The sequence below is a fragment of the Zeus faber genome, assembly GCF_960531495.2.
Source record: "Zeus faber genome assembly, chromosome: 21".
Classification (NCBI taxonomy): domain Eukaryota; kingdom Metazoa; phylum Chordata; class Actinopteri; order Zeiformes; family Zeidae; genus Zeus; species Zeus faber.
In genome coordinates, this window is record NC_137208.1 from 5,845,166 (window position 1) to 5,867,928 (window position 22,763).

The window sequence follows — 22,763 nt, forward strand, 5'->3', positions numbered from 1 at the left end:
GCTCGTTTTTTTGGGGGATGGGGGTGGGTGGGTGGGGGTGGGGGTTTAGAGGGCTTGGTCTGGTTTCGTTGTTGAGTTTAGTTCGGTAAGATCAGGCTGCAATTGAGATGTTCTGCTAGAGCACGGCGTCACCCTCCCCCCCGCCCCCACCCCCCAGACCCAGAGTTGGTAGGTGGGGTTTATGTTTTTTAGGGGTTTTGGTTCCTCTTTGCTTTTTTATTTTTATTTTTTCATTTCCGTCTTTCCTCTTTTTTTTTTTTTTTTTTCTTCCCTCCATTTAGGATTCACCCTGAATTCCAACGCCCGGCGTTTCAACAAGGATGCTCAGACAAGACAGGCAATCAGTTCCTATCACCAGAAGGCAGGAAGTGGAGGAAGAGGAAGAGAGGAGGAGGAAGAGGAGAGGCGAGGGAGGGGAGGGGAGGGAGGAGGAAGGAGGGAGCGCACCACAGAACAGACGGAGGGAGGGAGGGAGGGAGGGGGTCAGAAATGGGCCCACAAAGCAGCTGGTAGGATCGGACCCCAGACACGGCGGTCCGTTCTCACGCATCAAGTAGAAGAGGAGCATGAGCGATCGAGTGAGAAGAGAGAGAGAGAGAGAGAGAGAGAGAGGACGTAGAAGAAGGAAGAGGAGGAGGTAAAGGAGGTAAAGGAGGGTTTTCCCGCTTGACCTCATCCGTTACGCTGCGTCCCCGTCGCAGCCCTTTTGGTCGGAGAGACGCGATCGGCTGCTCCTCTGTTGGAAGGGCGGAGGTGGAGGTGGAGGAGGAGGAGGAGGAGGAGGAGGAGGGGTTTGGGGTGAAGGCTAGGAGGCTGGTGGGGGTGGGGGGGGGGGTTGGAGGCAGGTACAGCTGGAAAGGAAAACATTATCCACACAAAAACCTCAACTCAGCAGATGGAAGAGATGAGAGAGAGAGAGAGATTGAAATGTTTCCAGTGTTCAAACACAATAAGGATCACTGCACATAGGAAATAAAGTGTGTGTGTGTGTGTGTGTGTGTGTGTGTGTGTGTGTGTGTGTGTGTGCGTGCACAAGAAAAAGACGCTTTTCACTTCGGTTGACAACAAAACAGATATAATGGATAAACATCACAAACAAGAAGGCTTAACGTTATAACCCTTTCTCGTGTGAATGTGTGTGTGTGTGTGTGTGTGTGTGTGTGTGTGTGTGTGGAATGAATTAGACACCTTAAGTAATGGATCCGTCCAACACTGCGCTCTCCCAATTGTGAAAATGAATTCATTCCATTTGACACCCTGGTGAACATGGAGCACCAGGCTCTCCAACTGACTGTTTGGTTGAACTGGAGACGCTGCCCCCTGTGGTGTTTGGTAAAAAACCCCAAAACAAAACAAAAAAAAAACGAGGAAAAACCTAAAAGGGCGCGGGCATCGCAAACAGAGTGTGAAGTCCCTCCGACGACTCCACAACGACATCACCAACAGCTGCTTGCATGCCGATCGGTGCGTTCTCAGTGCCGTCCCTGGTTTTCGATCGCCCTGCGAAGCACCTCCTCAAATAAACCATTGATCTGAAGCTGGGGACACACAGAGCGCGCCTCCCGCCGGGCGCCTCGGCGTAAATGCATCGACCAGAGATATTAAATAATCTGCATCTCGACGCTCAGCAGAGCAGAGCGCCACATTTGACATAAAAACGGCGGTTTTCACCCTGCTATGTTTGGCTCCTCGGCGTTCTCGACCGGGTTTTGGCGCTCGGCGGGGAAAAGCGATGGAGGTGATATATCACTGCCTCCGCCCCGGCTTCCTCCCGCAGGCTCCAGGAACCCTCTCTCTCTCTCTCTCTCTCTCTCTCCTAATATGGCGGGCAGATTTGGCAGCAACTAACCAGGGAAGGCACACAGGGCCGAGTCTGGCGCCAAGCAGGAGGGTTAATAAGTTAACAAAGCTTTGTAGCTTTGACGCATCGATATTCAATTTACGCCGTGAAACCGTTTCGGCAAACAAAGGAAAGAAGCCACGTCTGCTTCATCTGCATATGAGCAGTGTGGAAGCCATGAATAAAAACACAAAACGTAAATGTGAAGTGAGTCCCCATCGCTGACTTATGAGGGCGACTTATGACGTTTTTCGACGTTTTTGTCCTCAAACCGTAGCATTTTATCGAATAAAGGCTTTGATGAGAGATTGCCATTCTAAGACTGATGCGACATCGTTTTGGGCTTTATTTGAAGCTTTGGCCTTTTTTTTTTTTTTTTTTTTATCGCAATTTTATTTATTGTTTTTAAAAAAAAATTTTATGGAGGCGTCGTTTGCGGTGCTAGTTCCGCCAGACAACTCGACCATGCCACGCGCTTCCACGCCCTTATTTGGCGGGGCCTATTTAAGCAGCCAGTCCCTCCTGCCCTCCCTGCATTGCGGCGCTCCCTCCACCTCCCCTGCATCCACCTGTTGGGCCAGCGGGGGGGATTCAACCCCATCACTCCTATATCCAGCTCACTAAGGATGCCTGTGTTTGCTGTCCACCTTGTCTGGAGTGATAAGCAGTAGAGCCCAGACACCCAAACTCAAAAGATGCTAAATAAATAAAGGTCATTTGAAATAAATCTACAGTAAGAGTCGTCTGTTGGAAATGTCTTTATTTGCTTTTAATAGGGAGAACGCCAGAACACAGTTTGGACATCTTCCCTACTTCCCAAGCCTGCCTGAGGTTGCTAAATTTGCGCTACCCTCTGCTATAGCTGTGTATGGATGGACATGTGTGTGTGTGTGTGTGTGTGTGTGTGTGTGCCGACACGTGCATTTGTCAGTCAGAGTGTGAGTGCATGTATAAAATGACCGTGTAACAGTGTATCAATACAAACACTTATGATCAATGCAAACAAGTAGTAGGGAGTCACAAACTGATCGATTTGACACGAGAGTAGTGTGTGTGTGTGTGTGTGGGTGTGTGTGTGTGTATGTGTGTGTGTGTGTGTGTGTGTGTGTGCGCGCGCGGCGGCCTCAGTGCTCACTCACCGATGCAGGTCTTGCTGTCGGAGTGCAGCGCGTACTTCTGGTGGCAGCCGCACACCGGCCCGGAATCGGTGTCGTCGCACGTGTGCTGGCAGCCGCCGTTTCCATAGTTACACGTCACTGGCAACACAGGGGCGACCGTTAAGGGGCGGACGGTGGGGACGCCACGTGCGCGCACAGTGTGTGTGTGTGATGCACAAGTGTCGATAGGAACAAACGAGTGTTTTCTGTATTTTCAGGGGATTTCACAAAAGGTCGCGTACGGATCAACGGATGAACACTCGTGAAGAGAGGGATAGTGGTACCCGTGCTGCCGGGGCGCCGCTCTGCTTCTACCGTAGTGTTTGGTCATTCACGAACGATCCGATTCTTTTGAACGGCTCAAAATACTTTTTTTTTATTCCAAGTTTTCCAGTTTGACGCTGACGTTGTCTGTTTGAGTTTCTGTCTCCACTGCTGTTTTGTTCCCGATCACGCTGGCACCATGACACGCACCATGACACGCCCATTCCACGACGTGTCTGTGAGGACGAACCCGACGCACCGGGAAAACGGCATTTCTTCTGGCAATGGGAAAGGTGTCAATCGCCTATTTTTAGCTGGTTTTAGTACCGTGTGAAAACGGAGATAGGTAGACAGGTAGACAGACGGACGGACAGACAGATGGATAGATTTACAGACAGATAGACAGACAGATACTTTATTGATGCCCGAGGGGAAATGAAGGCGTGAGACACGGCACTGAAATTGGTTCTTTTTTTGGGTGTTTTTCGGGGCACACATTAAAACATGCAGTCATGGATTTTTCTGACGTGGATTTCTGAGCCGATATTTAACATATGCCTCAAATCGTCCGAGGCTTTGAGACCACCAACCTCCCGCGATGCGCGGCGACCCCCTTTGGGGATCTGGCGCCCTACATTGGGAACCACTGAACTGGAGGGAAAGATGCATGGTGGGGGGTGGGGGGCAGGAAAATAAAAGAAAAAGACAGGAAAAAGAGAGAGGTGGGTGTGTGTGTGTGTGTGTGTGTGTGTGTGTGTGGGGGGGGGGGGGGGGGGGTATTAAACCAGCCATAACCAGTATGTCTTTCATCGCGGGTTTTTACTGCTGCGCTGCGTCGTGACGCTCAGCGAGCCGGCGCGGCACTCGCTCCCGCGGCGCCAATGAAATATATTACTGCAGACCTGGTTTTAACAGATTCTTCCTCCGGAGTCGGGAAAGGTTGGAGCGCTTCTGAGGATCTTACATTCTCACGCCCCTCTCTCTCTCTCTCTCTCTCTCTCTCTCTCTCTCTCTCTCTCGCCCGCCCGTCTGAGGAGAACGCGGTGTGTGTTGCCAAACAAAAGTGTAACCGAAAGCTTAATTTTTTCCCACTTAAACTCCAAAGCTTTTAAATTCCATGACCGCAGGCGCTCGGTGTGGGAAGTTAAAGTCTCCCCTGCCGCCGCCCCAATCCTGAATCCTTCGGCGCTGGAAAACAAGTCTGCGCCGCCCGACGATTTCGGTGTTAAATATCCAGTCCGATATTTCATCGCCGAAGGGCTTCTGGAATTTTCCTGGTTTGCTGGAACGCCTGTTTCTCCCCGCTCCTCCGTCGCAACAATAGCCAGTTTGACTTCAACGCTGGGAGACGCGGGCTGTAAATCCAACGGCGAACAACCGTGATTTCAGAGCCACGCCGTGTGAAAACTCTGCCGAAGCCCCGGCGACGACGGCGGGATCCAAACACATAGTTCCCTCGCAAGGTGAAGACACGGTCACACGCCGCTCCGGCCACCTTGCCCATCAGTTCTGTACAGCGAAGAGCTGGACGAGGAATCTAACTCTAATAACTCCAGGACCATTTGTTTTGTTGATCTGACGTTATGTGAAGGCAAACGCTGGGTAAATAAATGTAAATGTAATGATTTGATTTCAGAAACATAGGGAGGACACATGAGCGTGGTACTAACTAGGTCACGGATATAGTGGCTCATGAGTCTCCAATCTAAGATGAGAGGAACTTCACTTTTAACCCCCTAGTGTGTGTATGTATGTGTGTGTGTGTGTGTGTGTGTGTGTGTGTGTGTGTGAGCAATGCAACGGGACACGCTATGTTATCGAACCGTTCGCTACGCCCCCTACGGTTCACTACGCACACATGAACTGCTCTATTAGGATGTCCTTGTACAAGTCCACCGGACGCGTTGGCGCAGTGAACGGGCGCGGCGCAGCGCGCAGTGAGTGCTGCTTCCTATCGAATCCGCTGTTGCGGCTCCACCGGCCAAAAGTCTGAGTCGGTTACAGCCCTAAAGTACAACTTCCCCGGGGTTGGGGTGTCCAGGCGGAAAAGAGCCCCCTGGGATGGCCATGCCCCTTTTTATTAGGAACTTCTCTTCAGACACTCTCGCTTCCACTCGCACCGGGCGCTCCCCTTCCCTCTCCTCTCCTTCCTCACTCATCATGGACCCGCCCCCCACTATCATGGACACCGCCCCTGCAATCACATGAACCCCCGCCTTCGCCCTCCCCCAATAGTCATACCCGCAAATATGAAGACACCGAAACCGTACAATTACCGTGGCACAAAAAAAGTGATACATACCAAACATCGGCCCACTGTACCGTTGCATCCCTTGTGTGTGTGTGTGTGTGTGTGTGTGTGTGTGTGTGTGTGTGTGTGTGTGTGTGTGTGTACGTGTGTGTGCAAGTGTGTGTGCGCGCGTGCGCACGAGCATGGCTGCAGATCCCAGGGGTCACGCTGGGGTCATCGGTACCTACATGTACAGTCTTTCTGGTTCTTGGCCAACTCGAACCCCGGGCGGCATTCACAGGACACGCCCCCTTTTCCTGGAGCCTCCCGGCAGATGTGGGCACAGCCGTGCTCCTTGTTCATGCAATTCATCCCGTCTGCAGAGAGAGAGAGTGAGAGAGAGAGAGAGAGAGAGAGCATTGACCATTACTTGAAGTACATTGACTATTGCTGTTTGTTTGTGCTTGATTTTGTTTGGGATTGCTGGGAGACAAAGTGTATCCGAGGCAACACACACACACGCACGCACGCACACTCACACTCACACACACACACACACACACACACACACACACACACACACACACGGAAATGAGCAGGTTAAGGCAGGAGCAACATGATTGATTAAAAAAAGGCTGAAACCTCAGCATAGAGCACAGGTATCCATCCTCACCTTGTGCGCTCACACAAAATACGACTCATTGAAATTGAATCAACTCTTTTTACGAGGGCTGTACTCTTTGTCAGTCGAATCGGAATGTCTCACGTCGTTTAAACCCTAACCCTAACCCTTACCCAAAATGGCGCGCGACGGGCGCCCCGCCCTGGTGACTGACCAAATCCTACCCTGGCTACTGTTGCTACCTGCCACATCGTCAAACACACAATCGATCATTTCCGCTGTAGAGTATTTGAACATTTGACGTCTGATAGTTATAATGAAGTACCGTCCCACCCCAAACTGAAAAACAGAATTCACAAGGGCGGTCCTATACCATGCCCATGTCACTGAGTGGAAGGAAATGGATCTCTCCAAATTCTGCATCAAGGTTTCCAGTGGCGGCAATCGCATTAAAATGTAAAGGCGGCAGAGGTTCTGGTTAGAACTATGATTTTGATGAAGGTGGGTCCGTATGATGTCTACAATGAGTTCACTTGACTCCCCAAGGAAATCGTCAGGATGTTTCTTCCGTCAGACATTTTCTCGCTTTCTCGCTTTCTCCCAATGCAGAAGAGGCGCGCCTCTTCTGCATTGGGGTCGAGGTACACAGCTGGAATATACACAACATTCCAACATAGATTGTCAACATTAACTGCATTTTATGAAGTGAGTTTTAAAATAAATGGAATGGACAAGTGAACATTTGTGTCAAGTTTTTTTTTAACATTACACTACATCATATCTCTATAGACGTGAATATACAATTCTCCATAAAAATCCAAATCTGTATAAACACTGAATGTTAGTACATTGCAATCTAACGCGTAGCTTTCTCCAAATTCTACACTCAATTTTTCCTCATTGTAGACTTAATTTCCAATGGCACCAAGGAGACCCAGATTGCTGCTGCATCGAGGGGCCATATAACGGAAGGTGCTGCTGGCCCCTCCATGCTTCCATGCAACGCCGCAGGACGGCAGTTGAGAGACAGGAGAGCGTCCAGCCCCATGGACCTGATGACGTTCTCGTCAGGTGCAAGGCAGGTCTGCTGGCCTTCTCATGTGTCGGTTGAGTCATCTCTATCTTTTTTCTTTTTCTTTTTCTCTCAAGAGAACCGTCGGTGAGGATCCTCAAGTCCTTCTACTCTGGAGCAGTGGAGAGCATCCTGACAGGCAACATCACTGCCTGGTTTGGGAACTGTACTGCCCAGGACAGGCGGGCCCTGCAGAGGGTGTTGCGTTCAGCTGAACGTACCACTGGAACTACCCTCCCCCCCTTGCAGGAGTTATACACCAGGAGGTGTAGTAGCAGAGCCCGTAGGATCATGAAGGATCCTCATCACCCCAACAACGGACTGTTTCAGCTGCTGCGGTCAGGCAAGCGCCTCCGCAGTCACGCAGCGAGAACAGAGAGACTGAGACGGAGTTTCTTCCCTCAAGCCATCAGAACTGTCAACGCTGACCTCACCAGGGGTCCTAACTGAGCCATGCACTAGGCTCCACTACCTACTGTACTGTATGTAGCATACTGTACCGCATACTGTATCACTGTTCAGGGTTGTTCGTGATGCCGTATTGCTGCACCGTACTGTTGTATACTGTGCTGTATTATCCCAAACACTACCTCACACTATTCACATTCACATGCCACTTTAATTCACATGCCACTTTAAATGCACATATCTGTATATACATAGCCATATTCCTTCAACCTATTCCATTTTATTTCAATTTATTTTTTATTGTATTTTATTCTATATATTTTTTATCTTATTCTATAAGTATTCCACTTACTGTATTACGTTTTAGGAGTCAGTTAGTCGGTCTATTAGAAAGGAATTTTCTACTTTTTATTTTATTTTATTTTTGTACTTTTTCCTAGGACTTATTGTGTGCTATCACCGGGTGCGTTGCATTACATTTCACTGCATATATGTATGGAAGTATGTATATGTATGTGACAAATAAAAATCTTGAATCTTGAATCTTGAATCTTGGTATCTGTAAACACACAAACGTTACCCCCCAGACATTTACCGCGAGGCGCCACGAGAGCGGCCGACGGCTGTCGTCCGATCGGATCTGCAGTCAGAGGAGGAGGGGGATGACCGCCCGGCTCTCATGAAGAGGAAAGGAAGGTACAGCCGCCATTATTAAAATAGGATTCGTGTTGAGGACAGGGAGGATCTCGGAGGATTTCCTCGATGTTTCTCTCCACGCCTTCGTGAGTTAATTAAAGCCTGTATCTTCCACGTCAGCGGCATAAACAGGCAGAAAGTGGGGATGATGGGCCGATGACACGTCCAAGGATCAGTAGAGATGCACCACCTCCCGCCCCACCCGAGACCACAACACCAGAGCGTAGGAGGACCCCACCCCTCTTCAACCCAACTTTGTGTGCATTGGTGTATTCCGTCCGTTTTGAAGAAAAAGGAAGGCTTGATGCGGCAGCAATGGAGAAACAACCAGTTCACCCATTAATTATCACTCGTCTTCCAAGCAATAAGCCAGATGGGTGCTCTCTCCGTATCAATATCTGCTTGAACCAATACCGCAAACAAATGTGTAAACAATTAAAAGTCTAAACTTGTAAGGGTGATCCCGTAATTCTATCGTCATCGCTTGCTGTCTCTTCTTTCAAGGGTGCTGTGCGGCGCCAACACGCACGAGCTCCCGGTGAGGAGATGGAGAGGTGTGCGGGGAGGTGGACGCAGCCCAGACAGAGGTGGAGGCTGGAGGGCGGAGGAGGAAGCCAAGAGGCCGAGGGAGCCAGAATCGGAGAGGCCGTAGAGCCGTGACGAAAATCTAAAATGTACAAATCAGGTCTCAATCAGTCAAAGTCTGCTTATTTATGAAGGTTTTTAGTTAACAGCTGATTGTGAGATGATACAAATTAACATAATAAAATGCTTTTCACACAGTTTTAAAAAATGGACATTGTGTAAAAAAAAAATGTTTTAATAATTTAATAATTTAATAATAATTAGGTTATGACCACTATTCTCTCTATAAAATTGAATATAAAATTAAATTCTAATTAAATTATTCTTATTAGCATATAACTTTCTACATATTTACATATAAAGGGGAGTGAAGAGTGAAAGCTGAAAACAAAGAAATGAATAAAATGTTATTTAATTTAAAAAAAAAGTAATAGTTAGGATTTATTTATTAAATTTTTTTATTTTCACTCTCCCAGGCGGAGCTCGAGCCACACGCAGCACAGAAACTACACTCAGCCGATCAAATAAGCTGCACCCCCGCGTGGTCGGGCGGAGTCACCGGTGCTGCTTGGCGTGCAGTGCTTAAGGACACCTCAGCAAGTTGGCCAGGAGGATCGGGGATCGAACCACCAACCCTCCAGTTGCCGACCACTCTGCCAACGGAGCTGCAGCCGCTTGGCTTTTCCTCCAGTCATTTGTGATGTGGATATTATGAGGATGGTAAACAGGTAGAGGCGTTGACCAGAACATCTAGAAAAGTTCATGAAGTTGAGAAAACTGCATAACTTTACTCAAAAAAACCTTAAAAGTCTAAAAACATAAATAAAAAAAATTAAAATATATATAATAAAAAAAAATGAATAAAGAAAAAAAAAATATATATATATATAAAAATTAATAAATAAATAAAAAAAATAATAATAATAAAAAAAAAGTAGTATCAATATTACATCAATATATTACCAAGCATTAAAACACAAGAAATATCTCAAACAAAATATGAACGAATACTTGAAGCGGCTTTTGAAAGTAAGTCGAGGTGACGACGTCGATTAGTTCCCACTTGGACCATATCGCTGTGATGTCACATTCCTTCTACTTCTTTAATAAATGGGCTTCAAAGAACACAGCCCCCCCCCCCCCGAACACACTCCACTCTCTCCTGACCCCCTGAGTGAGTAATGTCCTCTCCCTGGGGCCCGAGGGCCCTTGATGGGCCTCATTAAGGAGCCATTCCCCCTGAAGAGTCCCCTGCGCAGACAAAGGCTCCTTTCTAAAATCAAACACTTCCATCCTTGCCGCCCAGCCCAAACAAGGCCATTCCAGCAGCGCCCGGGCTCTAAAGGAGCCGCGCATTCAGAGGGGGACGCGGCGTTCGCAGGTCTGATTCACAAAACATCAGACGCGACCCGGTGCCAAGGCCCCCCCCGGCCCCCCCCGTTCCCCCGGCTCAGACAGTGCTCTTCTGTTAAACGTGAAATATGTCGAGAATTATTCCTTCGTGGAAACGCTCAAAAACAATACGGCTCGTACCAATCCCGAAAAACCTGTCAGTGTAATGAAACTGGGGAGGGGGAGATGAGAAACGTCAACATTTTCGGGAAAAAAACAGTCGGGCTCAAGGCGAATTCGTAAGAAAGCAGCGAGTCTAACTCCATTTATAGTCAATTTAAACCTGGGCAAAGTCAAATAAACGCTGGAAGACGGGAGCCGACGGAGAGAAGCGCGGGGCTCAGCACAGTCGAGCATGAAACAGCAAACACACACACACACACACACACACACACACACACACACACACACACACACACACACACACACACACACACACACACACACACACACACTCAACACGGCCGACGTGATGGAGACCGAGAGACCAGGCGGACCCCCAGAACCCCCACGGGCTCATGGGACACAAGTTCAGTCTGATGCCGAGCGCTCTGTGCAACCACGTCAAGCTTAGACCTCACACACGCACACACGCACAAACTGATACACACACAGTTCTGGGTAAAGGGATCCGTGACCAGGCTTCACTCCTGCAACACAATAGAGAGAGGAAGCGCAGTGGAGAAATAAGTGTCAAAGCAAAATAGGAACCATGAATAGAATCAGTGAGCAGCTTCAGGTACCTGGAGGTAGGACTTAACATGGACTACACACACACAGACACTCTGGGGAGGAAGGCCAGGCAGCGTCTTTACCACCTCAGGTAGCTGAAGAAATTCAGGGTCTCGGTGAGGACCCTCAAGTCCTTCTACTCTGTAGCAGTGGAGGGCATCCTGACAGGCAACACCACTGCCTGGTTTGGGAACTGCACTGTTGAGGACAGGCGGGCCCTGCAGAGGGTGGTGCATTCACTGGAACTGTGTCCCTGCAGGACGTATACACCAGGAGGTGTAGTAGTGGAGCCCGCAGGATCATGAAGGATCCTCACCACCCCAACAACGGACTGTTCCAGCTGCTGCGGTCGGGCAAGCGCCTCCGCAGCCACACGGCGAGGACAGAGAGACTGAGACAGAGTTTCTTCCCACAAGCCATAAGGACTGTCGACGCTGAACTCACCAGGGGTCCTCACAAAAAGCACTGAGACACTCACACAGGCCCCACTGCTTTACTGTACTGTATGTAGCAGACTGTACTGCAAGTTACTGTATAACTGTTCTGGGTTACTGCATACTGCGCTGTATTGATGTTCTGTTCTGTGTTACTGTATTGCTGTGTCGTACTGTTGAATACTGTACTGTGTATCTCCACACACACTTTACTCACATGCACTTTACTGCACATATCTGTATATACAAATAGGCTATTCCATATACATTGCTCTATTCCCTTTAATTCTATTTTGTTCCCCCACTTTGTATTATCTTTTTGAGACTCATTTTATTTTTATTTTATATATATTGTTCTATTCACTAACTGCATTACGTTTTAGGAATCAGTTAGTTGCAGTTAGTTGCTAGGTAGGAATTAGGTTAGCTATTATGTTCGGTTTAGTAACTATTGTGCAAAATCTCCGGGTGCGTTGCAAAGACATTTTACTGCATATATGTATGAAAGTAGGTATATGTATATGACAAATAAACCTCATGAATCTTGAATCCAAGTGAAAGGGAAGGCCAATCAAAAGAGCTGCAGCTTTGATGCTTTGCAATTAATATGCAAAAATAAAAACTTTAGAAACGATTATCCGCAGCTCCATCACGTCCAACTGGTTTCGGTTTCGAACGTCACCGAAGCCTTTCAAAATAATTTATAATCACAATAATAATAATAATAGTAATGATAATGATACTCCCGACTTCTGCAGCCAAGGAATGCACAGCGGAGGAGTGCAGCGCCGTGCGGAACAGTGTGCCAGACGCTGTGCTTCTAAAAAAAATACTTTCTTTTATCCATTTGATTGCGAATCATATATTTTTTTGTCTTTTGTTCATTCCATTGTTCCATTCCATCCAGCGCATTGAGACGTATATCATTCAAGTAAAAAAAGAAAAATGGTTTAAATGAAAAAATGTTTCAAATAAAAAATATATTGTTATTCTTATCCTGTGCTAGCAGCATTACAATGAATAAGTACAATAATAATGATAGCAACAATAACATAAAGAGATTTTTTTTGTTCCCTAATGACGCAGTTTACGACTCTTATTTCCGTGTATTTCCTGGCACCGCAGAGTTGTATGTTGTTGTTTTTTTCCCGACACCCCAGCGGACCGCCCCTTCAAAGGTCAGCACAGCCGGCAGCACATTGACGCTGGTCAAGGGTGCAATTTCCCATCCCAAAAATCCCCGCCCGACGCAGAGCTTTGCCACGGCTTCCGCGTCCTGGGCAAGCTGTGTCTGTGTCCTGGAAAAAGAGACAAAATTTCCCGGCGTAGGCCCGGCGCGACTACAGGGCCTCGATGTGATCCCGGTGTCATCTCAGTACTCCGCAGCAACAGGAATTCCAACGCGTCCAAACCGTAAAGAGCAGAGGCTGCAAAACGGGTTCCAAAGCGTTTACTCTGCACCGAAGGGCTCCGAACGCGCCCTATTAGAACAGCGTGCAGCGCTCACACACATCTCCATCGACTTGTAATTACACCGCTCCCTTCTGAGCAAGCTTCAATACGGTCGGACGGGGGCGAGGGCTTCAAAGTGCCTCCGTCCGAAATGCCAAGACATATTTCATACCCAACCAAAAAGAAATTGCTGCATCTTAGAAAACATTATATTCCGTCTTATAATGGCTCGGATTTGCAGTTTTGCCCGGTGGGAGGACAGCTTGCGGCGGGTCCAATTGGGCAAATTGCAGCTCTGCGGTGCAAAATGAAATGCACTGGAACGTTTAATGGTTGACAGTTGGCGAGATGTGAGAAACCCCCCCCCCCCCCGCCCCCCCCCCCCCCACAAAAAAAACCCCCACTTTTTTTGTCACAATAATATGTCTGAGTGGACGCATGCCGCCTGTTTTGGATAAGAATGACAACGCTCAGCTGAACCACAGGGAGAGAGAGAGAGAGAGAGAGAGAGAGAGAGAGAGAGAGAGAGAGCGAGAGAGAGAGAGAGAGAAGGGGGTGGGGGAGGGCTGGGAATTAGAATAGAGAGAGAGAGAGAGAGAGAGAGAGAGAGAGAGAGAGAGAGAGAGAGAGAGAGGGAGAGCAAAAGAGAGGGAGTGACGGAGGAAGGGAAGAGGTGGGGGAGACAGGTTGGAAAATAAAATGTTGTCAAAGAGAGGGCGGGGAAGTGAAGGGAAGGCAGAGAGAGAGAGAGAGAGAGAGAGAGAGAGAGAGAGAGGGCGATGGAGACAGCGGAGAGAGACAGAGGTGTAGCTTACAGCCACCCTCTCCTCCCTGTTTCCTGTTAAGCTCATGAAAGATGAGGTGATGCTGAGCACCGGTCACAGAGAGGGGAGGCGGGGTAGAGAGAGGGGGGACAGAGAGAGAGAGAGCGAGAGAGAGCGAGAGGAAGGAGAGAGGGAGAGATAAAGAGAGAGGGGGGAGAGAGAGAGTGAGAGGGGGAGAGAGAGCGTAAGAGGGAGAGAGTGAGAGAGGGAGGAGGGAGGGAGAGATAAAGAGAGGGGGGAGAGAGAGAGGGAGGAGAGAGGAGAGATAACGAGAGAGGGGGGAGAGAGAGAGTGAGAGGGGGAGAGAGGGGGGGGGGAGAGGGAGAGATAAAGAGAGGGGGGAGAGAGAGAGGGAGGAGAGAGGAGAGATAACGAGAGAGGGGGGAGAGAGAGAGTGAGAGGGGGAGAGAGGGGGGGGAGAGGGAGAGGTAGAGAGAGGAGAGGGGAGAGAGAGTAAGAGGGGGACAGAGAGGGGGGAGAGGAAAGAGAGAGAGTAAGAGGGGGACAGAGAGGGGGGGGGAGGGAGGGGGAAGAGGAAAGAGAGAAAGGGGGGAGAGAGAGTTGGGTGAGGGGGAGAGAGAGCGAGCGAGAAAGAGAGAAATTGAGAGGATATCACCCCAGCTAACTGGGGTGTCAGCAATTTTGTAGCGCGTTCCAATTCTCAATTAAAAAGTTTGGTTGGAGACAGATTTGGGATTTACCCAGAATGCACCAAAAAAAAAAGTGTAAAATAAATTATAATTTAAAAAAAGTTTCCCAAAATGCAACGCCCCCCAATCGGTCCGCACACATAGACGGACGCATGTTCTCTTCCAATCTCAAATAAACTTGTCTACTCCCTATCAAGTACTGCCGGGTTCTAGGGCCCTTAATGGACCCTATAGGGCTGGGAGAAAAGATGAAAAACAAATAAATGAATAGAGAAACACACGGCCGCCGTCACAGCGAGAAGGTCCTGGGTCCGAATCCCGGCCGTCCCAGGTCCTCCCCGTGTGGAGTTTGCATGTTCTCCCCGTGTTGCCGTGGCGTTTCCCCCGGACGCCCCGCCTTCCTCCCACCATCAAAACACGTGTGTGTTGGGGGTCGGTGCTCCTGCCGGTGCCCCCCGGGCCGGGGTTGGGCCCCGGGGCGCGGCGCTGCAGCCGCCCGCCGCCGCTCCTGGGGGTGGGCGGGACGCGGTCCAACGCGGAGGATTTCATCCCGTTTTTTTCCTCGGGTGTCCAGCAGTGCCGAGGAGCGACAGAACAAAGAAACCTCTGAACGGAGGATTCCCGGTCCGCACGTCATCTCTGTATCCAGCACCGAGCAGTTGAGAGGCCCGGGTTTATTTTTGCACAACCTGACCGGGGAGCGTTCCCGAAATATAGCACATGAAGGAGACCGGGGTTTTCACCGACGCCGTTCGGGTCGGTAGTTTGAAGCCGGTAAAGCGAACAAACACGAAGGCCAACGTTGCAGGACACGTGCACGCACGCCCACGCACACACACAGTTTTTCTCCCTTGCAGCTCAGACAGAGGCAGAAAAATAATAAAGGGATACAAATAAAAATAAAATTAAATGTCAATTTATGGAAAGGAATTGGCAAATGTACAATAAACCTAACAGTTAACGTGACTCAGTACACACCCAACCCAATGATAAACAACGTTATAATCTAAAAAAAACAAATTAAATGATAAATATTATACATCAGTCATAAAAGGTGGAACTCAGGCTCGGACACAGGAGCCTCTGAAATGACCCGCGCAGCGTCCTCTCTGTGTGGATCTGATCCTCCGAGACGCAGAGCTGTGAATTTCAATGAGCTGCAACTCAGAGACCTCTCCAACAAACCTCCCCAAACGGCAGAGAGAACACACACACACACACACACACACACACACCCTATAGACACTCAAAGCAGCTTAAATAGCCTCTTCGTGTTGGTGTGTAAACGTGTGTGTGTGTGTGCTTGTGTGTGTCGTGTTTGTTTGCATATGTGAGTGTGTATTTACTGTGTATTTACTTTTCGTCTTTGTGTGTGCAATGTGGGTGCTGTGTGTGTGTGTGTGTGTGTGTGTGTGTGTGTGCTCCGCGTTCCCAGTCATTGAAATTTGTAATTTAGTACACACACACACACACACACACACACACACTCACACACACCCACAACCATATATGTGTACACGTGAATTTCAATACACATACAATTGAGCACAGACACAAATTCATGTCCCAAGATATACTTAAACATACATACATACGGACACACACATGGACACACACATGCACAAAATCTCACACACACACACACACACACACACACACACACACTTATATACATGCAGAGACATAAACATCGCTGCAGAACACACAGCGTGCGCGCGCACACACACACACACACACACACACACACACACACACACACACACACACACACACACACACACACACACACACACACACACACACACACACACACACACACACACACACACACACAGTCCTCTCCTCTGTAGTGTGAAACATTTCCACTGGCCAAAGACAAACAGAACTAAAAATAGTGCAGAAGCAGCTTTAAATAAAACAGAAGCAGGGACCTTCCTCAAGGAGGTAAATACGAATGAGTGAAGGAGCAGAAGGAGAGAGAGAGAGCGGGAGAGAGAGAGAGAGAGAGAGAGAGAGAGAGAGTGAGAGAGAGAGAGAGAGAGAGAGAGAGAGCGAGGGCGAGCGAGTGAGAGAGCATCTCTTTCGAAAAAGAAAGAAAGAAAACCCTTGACCAGGCCTCGGACTTCTCAGAAGTGTCGATTTTCTGGCTGCTGTGCATGTACCAATGTAGTTTAGAAAAAAATACATACATACATATATATATATATATATATATATATATATATATATATATATAAAAATAAATAAATGTCTTATTATTCTTATTATTTTGTGTGTGCATGTTGACAGACATAACTTTGAATAATGATAAAAGTACTTAAAAATGTACTTTTGTAATAACTTTTGTAATAATTCAAGGCATTACATAATGGCATAACAAACTTCCCTCTTTACGTGTGTCACAAATTAGTACTTGATAAAAGTTCACTCGACAGCTCACACACACACAAACAAACAAAAACACGCTCGTTGAGTAAAAGGTTATTGCAAAACGCGGGTATTGTTTTATAATAAAGGTCAATGTTATGACAAAAAAATAAAACAAGAAAGAAAAAGAGAGAAAGAGAAAGAACGGGAGGTCAAGAGAGGGAGGGGGGCAAGGGAGTGTGTGTCGGTGTGTGTGTGTGTGTGTGTGTGTGTGTGTGTGTGTGTGTGTGTGTGTGTGTGTGTGTGTGCGCGCACGCGCGCGAGTTCCCGAAAAGTCATTAGAGCTCCTTCTGAAAGAGTTTGTGAAAGCCGAAATACATATAAATTTAAACAAAGTATTTATACGATGAAGGAGGAGGAGGGGTATGTGTGTGTGTGTGTGTTTACTCTTAGATCACCCGTAACAAATGTGTATCTGAAATATAAATTTGTGCAGCGCACACACACACACACACACACACACACACACACACACACCAGGATTTGACCTCTAAACACCAGGATGTTTAGCCACAGGGTATTTGGGGGGTTTAATACAAAAGTCAAACAGCAGCCACTCCAGTTGGAGATTAGTCTCTGGGGAACACTCTAGGAAATCACACTCCAAAGGGACATTCCATCGCAAAGCAAAATTAAACTCATTTACACACTCACCCATCTCCCCCGCCACTGCCCACGCCCACGCCCACACCCACACACACACACACCCGGGGGAGATTTCCCAGGGGCTAATGTGTACCCCGTCTCTCCTGATTTGGGAAGAAGTCAAAGCCAACTGTGATTTGGTCGACGGAAGGAAAGTGAGAGAGTGAGTGAACCAGATCGGAGCTTCTCCTTCTCCTTCATCTGTTCCTTCTTCATCACTTCCCTGGATCTCCCACGCGGGGCCACGCCCTCTCTTCACGCGTATGGGAATAAATATACACGAGGGGCGATTACAAAAAAAAAAACTTGTGAGATGACGGAGATGATGATGATGTTGATTTTTGTTGACTTTTCTTTTTCGTGAATAAATGCTTTCAAACTGCTATCCAGTGTCATCCTGTTCCCCGTGGGAGAATTTAAAAAAAGTTTTTCAAAAGTTTTTATTGTGTGTTTGTTTCGTTCTGTTAGTGAAGTCTGTTATTGTTGAATAAAATAATAATAATTAAAAGCCTATACACTATAAATCCAGCTAAAAATCCAACCGGTGTATCATAACACAACCACACAAGTTTGCCTCAATATACAGCAATATTCATTTATAAGAATGGAACAAAAATACGGAACAGAAATAGCCAAATAAATAAAAAAAAGTATACATGTTTTAAATGTCCTTTATTTTTATTTATGTATATGAAACATCTAGGTATATAAGTTTTGAATTATCACTGCGAACTCACAAAACGCGTTAGAGCTATTAATATTGAGGTGTGAAGGGCTGATGAACTAGTGAAGTCCTTCCTCTGACCCAGCTGATCCTCAGCCGTTTATCTGCATTTGATGACTCTGGTCTGGCCGGGGGTCCTTCCTGTTGCCAGGGGTCTCATTTAAAAACTCCCTGTACCTCTGATTTCACTGCTGTTGTTTATGTTACAACTCCTTAATCACCACAGTAAGTAAAGGTACGTGTGTGTGTGGGAGAGAGAGAATGTGTGTGTGTGTGTGAGAGAGAGAGAGAATTTGTGTGTGTGTGTGTGTGTGTGTATGTACATCGGCAGTCTCAATCCATCTGCTTCCTCTTTACTCACAACTCCAAATAAACTTCCACAGTGTGTTTATTCATCTATTTCCACACACACAATCACCCACCCACACACACACACACACACACACACACACAAGACCCCCACAGTGGGGGAATTTGGGGGCTTGAGGCACCCTAAGCTTTTAAGAGAGACTAACCTTATACCTAAACTTAACCCTTTCTAACCCCATAAAGGTCCAACACTGACTTTTAGAAGTGGTTGCCAAGGTGATAACTATGCCTCAGATGTTGGATGCCAAAATAGTTTCCCAAATTGTATTATAATTGAGTATATATACAGTATATATACACACACATATATACACACACATACACACACACACACACACACACACACACACACACACACACACACACACACACACACACACACACACACACACACACACACACACACACACACACACACACACACATATATATATATACACAAACACACGTACCTATATCCACACATATACTGTATATATAAGATTAGATTAAACTTTATTGTCATTGCACGAAGTACTGAGACAAGTATGTATATGATACATATTTCAATATTCTAAATTGTTCATAACCTCAGGAGCAGGATTGCAGGATCCCTGGAAGTTTCTCAACATACATAGTTAAAAACCTAAAACAAAAAAAATAAATAAGGAAGAGAATGAAGAGACAATGGCCCGGGTAGGGTTGCCCGTGACAACCGGGCGACCATTATCATCCAGCTCCGCTTATACCTGAACTTACCCAGCGCTAACGTTTGAACCTAACCTCGACCAACTTCCATTTTAAACACAAACTTAACCACCCTCAACTTCAACTTCAACACTTCAACCAACGCCACGCCAACGTTGAACCGTGCTGCCGCTCAGGTGGCGCACGTCCACATCCACATTGATTGACAGAGTCCCAAAACGGATACCGGCTGGACAAACGTCCCCACTGACGGAGCTCCTCGCCAGGCCACACCGGACTGTTTGAAGGAAGTGGAAGTCCCACTCTGGACGACGGCAGCAGAGTGCTCCCTAGAGTGTGTGTTGGACGCTCCCGGGGAACGCCATCAGAGCCTGCTCCGTAATTAGCGGAACAGAGTGTCTCAGGTCGCCGGGCGCCGCATCAAAACCAAACGGCTGTTTAACATTCCTAATTTACTGCGAACTCGGCGCTGGCCCGGAATTTCGGGTGGGGGGGTGGGGGGTGGGGGGGGGGAGAAGGGGGAAAAAAAAAAAGCCGGGGAGAGGAAGAATTTACGAGCGTATTGTTTTCGCGCTGCGTGGGAGGACGACGTCCAATGACACTTTGTCCAAAAGGTGTAATTAATAAATCAGCGCTGGCGTCCAGCAGCGAGCCGCAGGGGTTTGGGGCGGCCAGCGCTCGGTCGGCTCGGAGGGATCAGATGAGGCTCGAGCTGCACCAAATCAACAAGGCTCTGGTATTCACTCGCCTGCGCTCCGTTCTCTCTCGACCGCAAACACACACGCACGCACACGCACACGCACGCACACACACACACACACACAGTGTTTCTCAGACTGGGGTCTGTGGGTCTCGCCATTACAGTTTCTTCCCGCTACTCGTGGACAAATCCCACCAAATGCAATTGTTTCAATTTTTGAGAACTTCTTATTGTGTTCAGATGCGTGTGATGTATAATAACAGATCCTGCGCCTCCTTCCTCCTCCTCCCTCCTCCTCCTCCCCTAAAGGATGCCAGACCATCAGACCAAGGGTCCTGCTGGGTCAGGGCTCGGCCAAAGCGCTGCTAAACCGCTCCCCCGTGGCTTCCTGGCTGTGGTAAAATATACCAATATACCACCTATATATAGTAAGTTTATACCTTACTTTACTGAACTTAACCATCTTTAACTTTGTTTAAAGAAAATAAAAAATAACATTAAATGTCAGGTCTCTAGTCACTGCTGTCTTCTGTTGAAGAAGAATCCAGAATTGAAGAAAGTCCACACGATCGTTTAATTATGAATAAATACATTTTATGAATAAATACATTTTATGAATTAATACATTTGCATTTGGATGGTGACTCGTGTCAACATGTAAAAAGCGTCTCTTCCTGCACTCAAGGTTGTTGAAAAGGGAACTCACACCTTCCAGGGTTTTAAACCAGTTCCAGGTCCAGTTCCAGGTCCAACTTCCCTTTAAACCAAGCACCGGCCTCAAAATACAAAGAATAAAAGAAAATGCACTGAACACTCTGCTCCAAGACTTTAAAACAGAAAGTGCTGTTCCACGTTCCACGTTGCCTCCTTTCTGTTACTCTCTCCATCCACACACACACGTGCACACACACACACACACACACACACACACACACACACACACACACACACACACACACACACACACACACACACACACACACACACACACACACACACACACACACACACACACACATGCAAGCACGCACTTAATTACCGACTTCAGTGCTTGTAATAAAGATATTGTTTTTGTTTTAAATATTTAATGAATTGTTATGTCGGGGTTCTCCGGTGTTGTTGTTGTTGTTTACCGTGTGCTGTCTTACCGCCGTGTTGCTCTGCATTATTTGTCTGGTCGCTCTGTTTCCCGCAGTTGCAAATGAGATCAAAGTTAACTGTGCTGCAAGTCTCCTAATTGTGCACGGCCCCCGTTAAATAAACCATAAACTAAAAAAAGAAGCAAGTAAAAACTCTGTCACGTGTATGAGGATGGAAAGCCTGTGTAGTGTTTGGGGGAAAAAGAACACCGCCCCCAAAAAAATAAACACCCCCGTATATTCACATCCAACACCTCCTCCTCCTCCTCCTCCTCCCTCCTCTTCCTCCTCCTCCTCTTCCTCTTCCTGCCCCCCCCCCTCCTCCTCCTCCTCCTTTTCTTCCTCCTCCTCTTCCTCCACCCGCTCCCCCCCCCCTCCTCCTCCTCCTCCTCCTCCTCCTCTTCCTCCTCCCGCTCCCCCCCCCCCTCCTCCTCCCTCCTCTTCCTCCTCCTCTTCCTCCTTTTCCTCCTCCGCCCCCTCTTGCCCTCCTTGGCCCCCTCTTCCCTTTCCCGATCCTCCCTCCTCCTCTTCCTCCTCCTCCTTCCTCTCCTCCTCCTTTTCCTCCTCCGCCCCCTCTTCCCACCCTCCTCCCTCCTCTTCCCCCTCCTCGTCCTTCCTCCTCCCTCCTCCTCTTCCTCCTCCTTTTCTTCCTCCTCCCCCTCTCCTCCCCCGCCCCTCTTCCTCCCGCTCCTCCCTTCTCCTCCCCCTCCTCCTCCCCCTCCTGCTCCTCCCTTCTCCTCCTCCTCCACCTGCTCCTCCCTTCTCCTCCTCCTCCACCTTTCTCTCCTCCTCCCTCCCCCTCCTTTCCCTCCCCCTTCTCCTCCCCTTCCTCCTCCCTCTTTCTAAATAAAGGGAGATCGTTGAGTCCTTCGGACACGTTTACGCCGCAGGTCTTAACGCCCCGGCGCCGATTCGTCGCCGACATCCGATTTATTTTTCCCGAGTGTTCAGTTGCCGCTGTGAACGCAGCCAACGAGCAAACAAAAATCCAAATCTTTCACAGGTCAAATGTCAAAATTATCTTTTTTTTTGTATAATAATAATGATTCTCTCCAAAATGGAGTTTGGAAATAGATCATTGAATTAATCAACCGTTCGTCTGGGCCAACAAGCCGACATACCTGACTCATTTGGTCACCGCCCGCTTTCGGACGGTGACAGATCGGGGATCGTTAGCCGGGAACGCAGAGGTCGGGCCGGGGAGGACGGTGCTCCAGGTTCGGTTCTGGGCAGGGCTCAGACGCCCCGGCCAAGTGGAAACACTCGATGATGGAACAAACAATTGTTGGCTCATTTGCGCCTCCCCCAGGGTGAGGGAGGGAGAGAGAGAGGGAGGGGAGAGAAATGAGCTGCTAAATGACGCTCACCATACACACTTCAACACTCAAACAATCTGCCTTCTAATACCACACACACACACACACATACAGAAACGTATTCAAACCACACGTGCACACACAGGCGTGCAAAAACGTATTCAAACCAAGCGTGCACACACACACACACGCGCGCGCGCAGAAACGTATTAAAGCCAAGCGTGCACACACACACACACACACACACACACACACACGCGTGCAAAAACGTATTCAAACTGCACGTGCACACACGCGTGCAGAAACGTATTCAAACCAAGCGTGCACACACACGTGCGCAGAAACGTATTCAAACCGCACGTGCACACACACGTGCACACACACACGTGCAGAAACGT

The 22,763-nt window shown here is 48.0% G+C and overlaps 2 protein-coding genes across 2 annotated transcripts in view; both read right to left on the reverse strand.

The window, feature by feature from the left end:
* Positions 1-5,863, reverse strand: part of scube1 (signal peptide, CUB domain, EGF-like 1) — a gene marked incomplete at both ends in the record, with an annotated part of 51,429 nt that extends 45,566 nt beyond the window's left edge. The window contains 2 exons of the mRNA XM_080022343.1: positions 2,980-3,096; positions 5,740-5,863. Coding sequence (XP_079878469.1) covers positions 2,980-3,096; positions 5,740-5,863 — 241 coding nt within the window. The remainder of the gene's footprint in view (positions 1-2,979; positions 3,097-5,739) is intronic.
* Positions 1-22,763, reverse strand: part of mpped1 (metallophosphoesterase domain containing 1) — a gene marked incomplete at its 3' end in the record, with an annotated part of 147,663 nt that overhangs the window by 111,303 nt on the left and 13,597 nt on the right. The window lies entirely within an intron of this gene.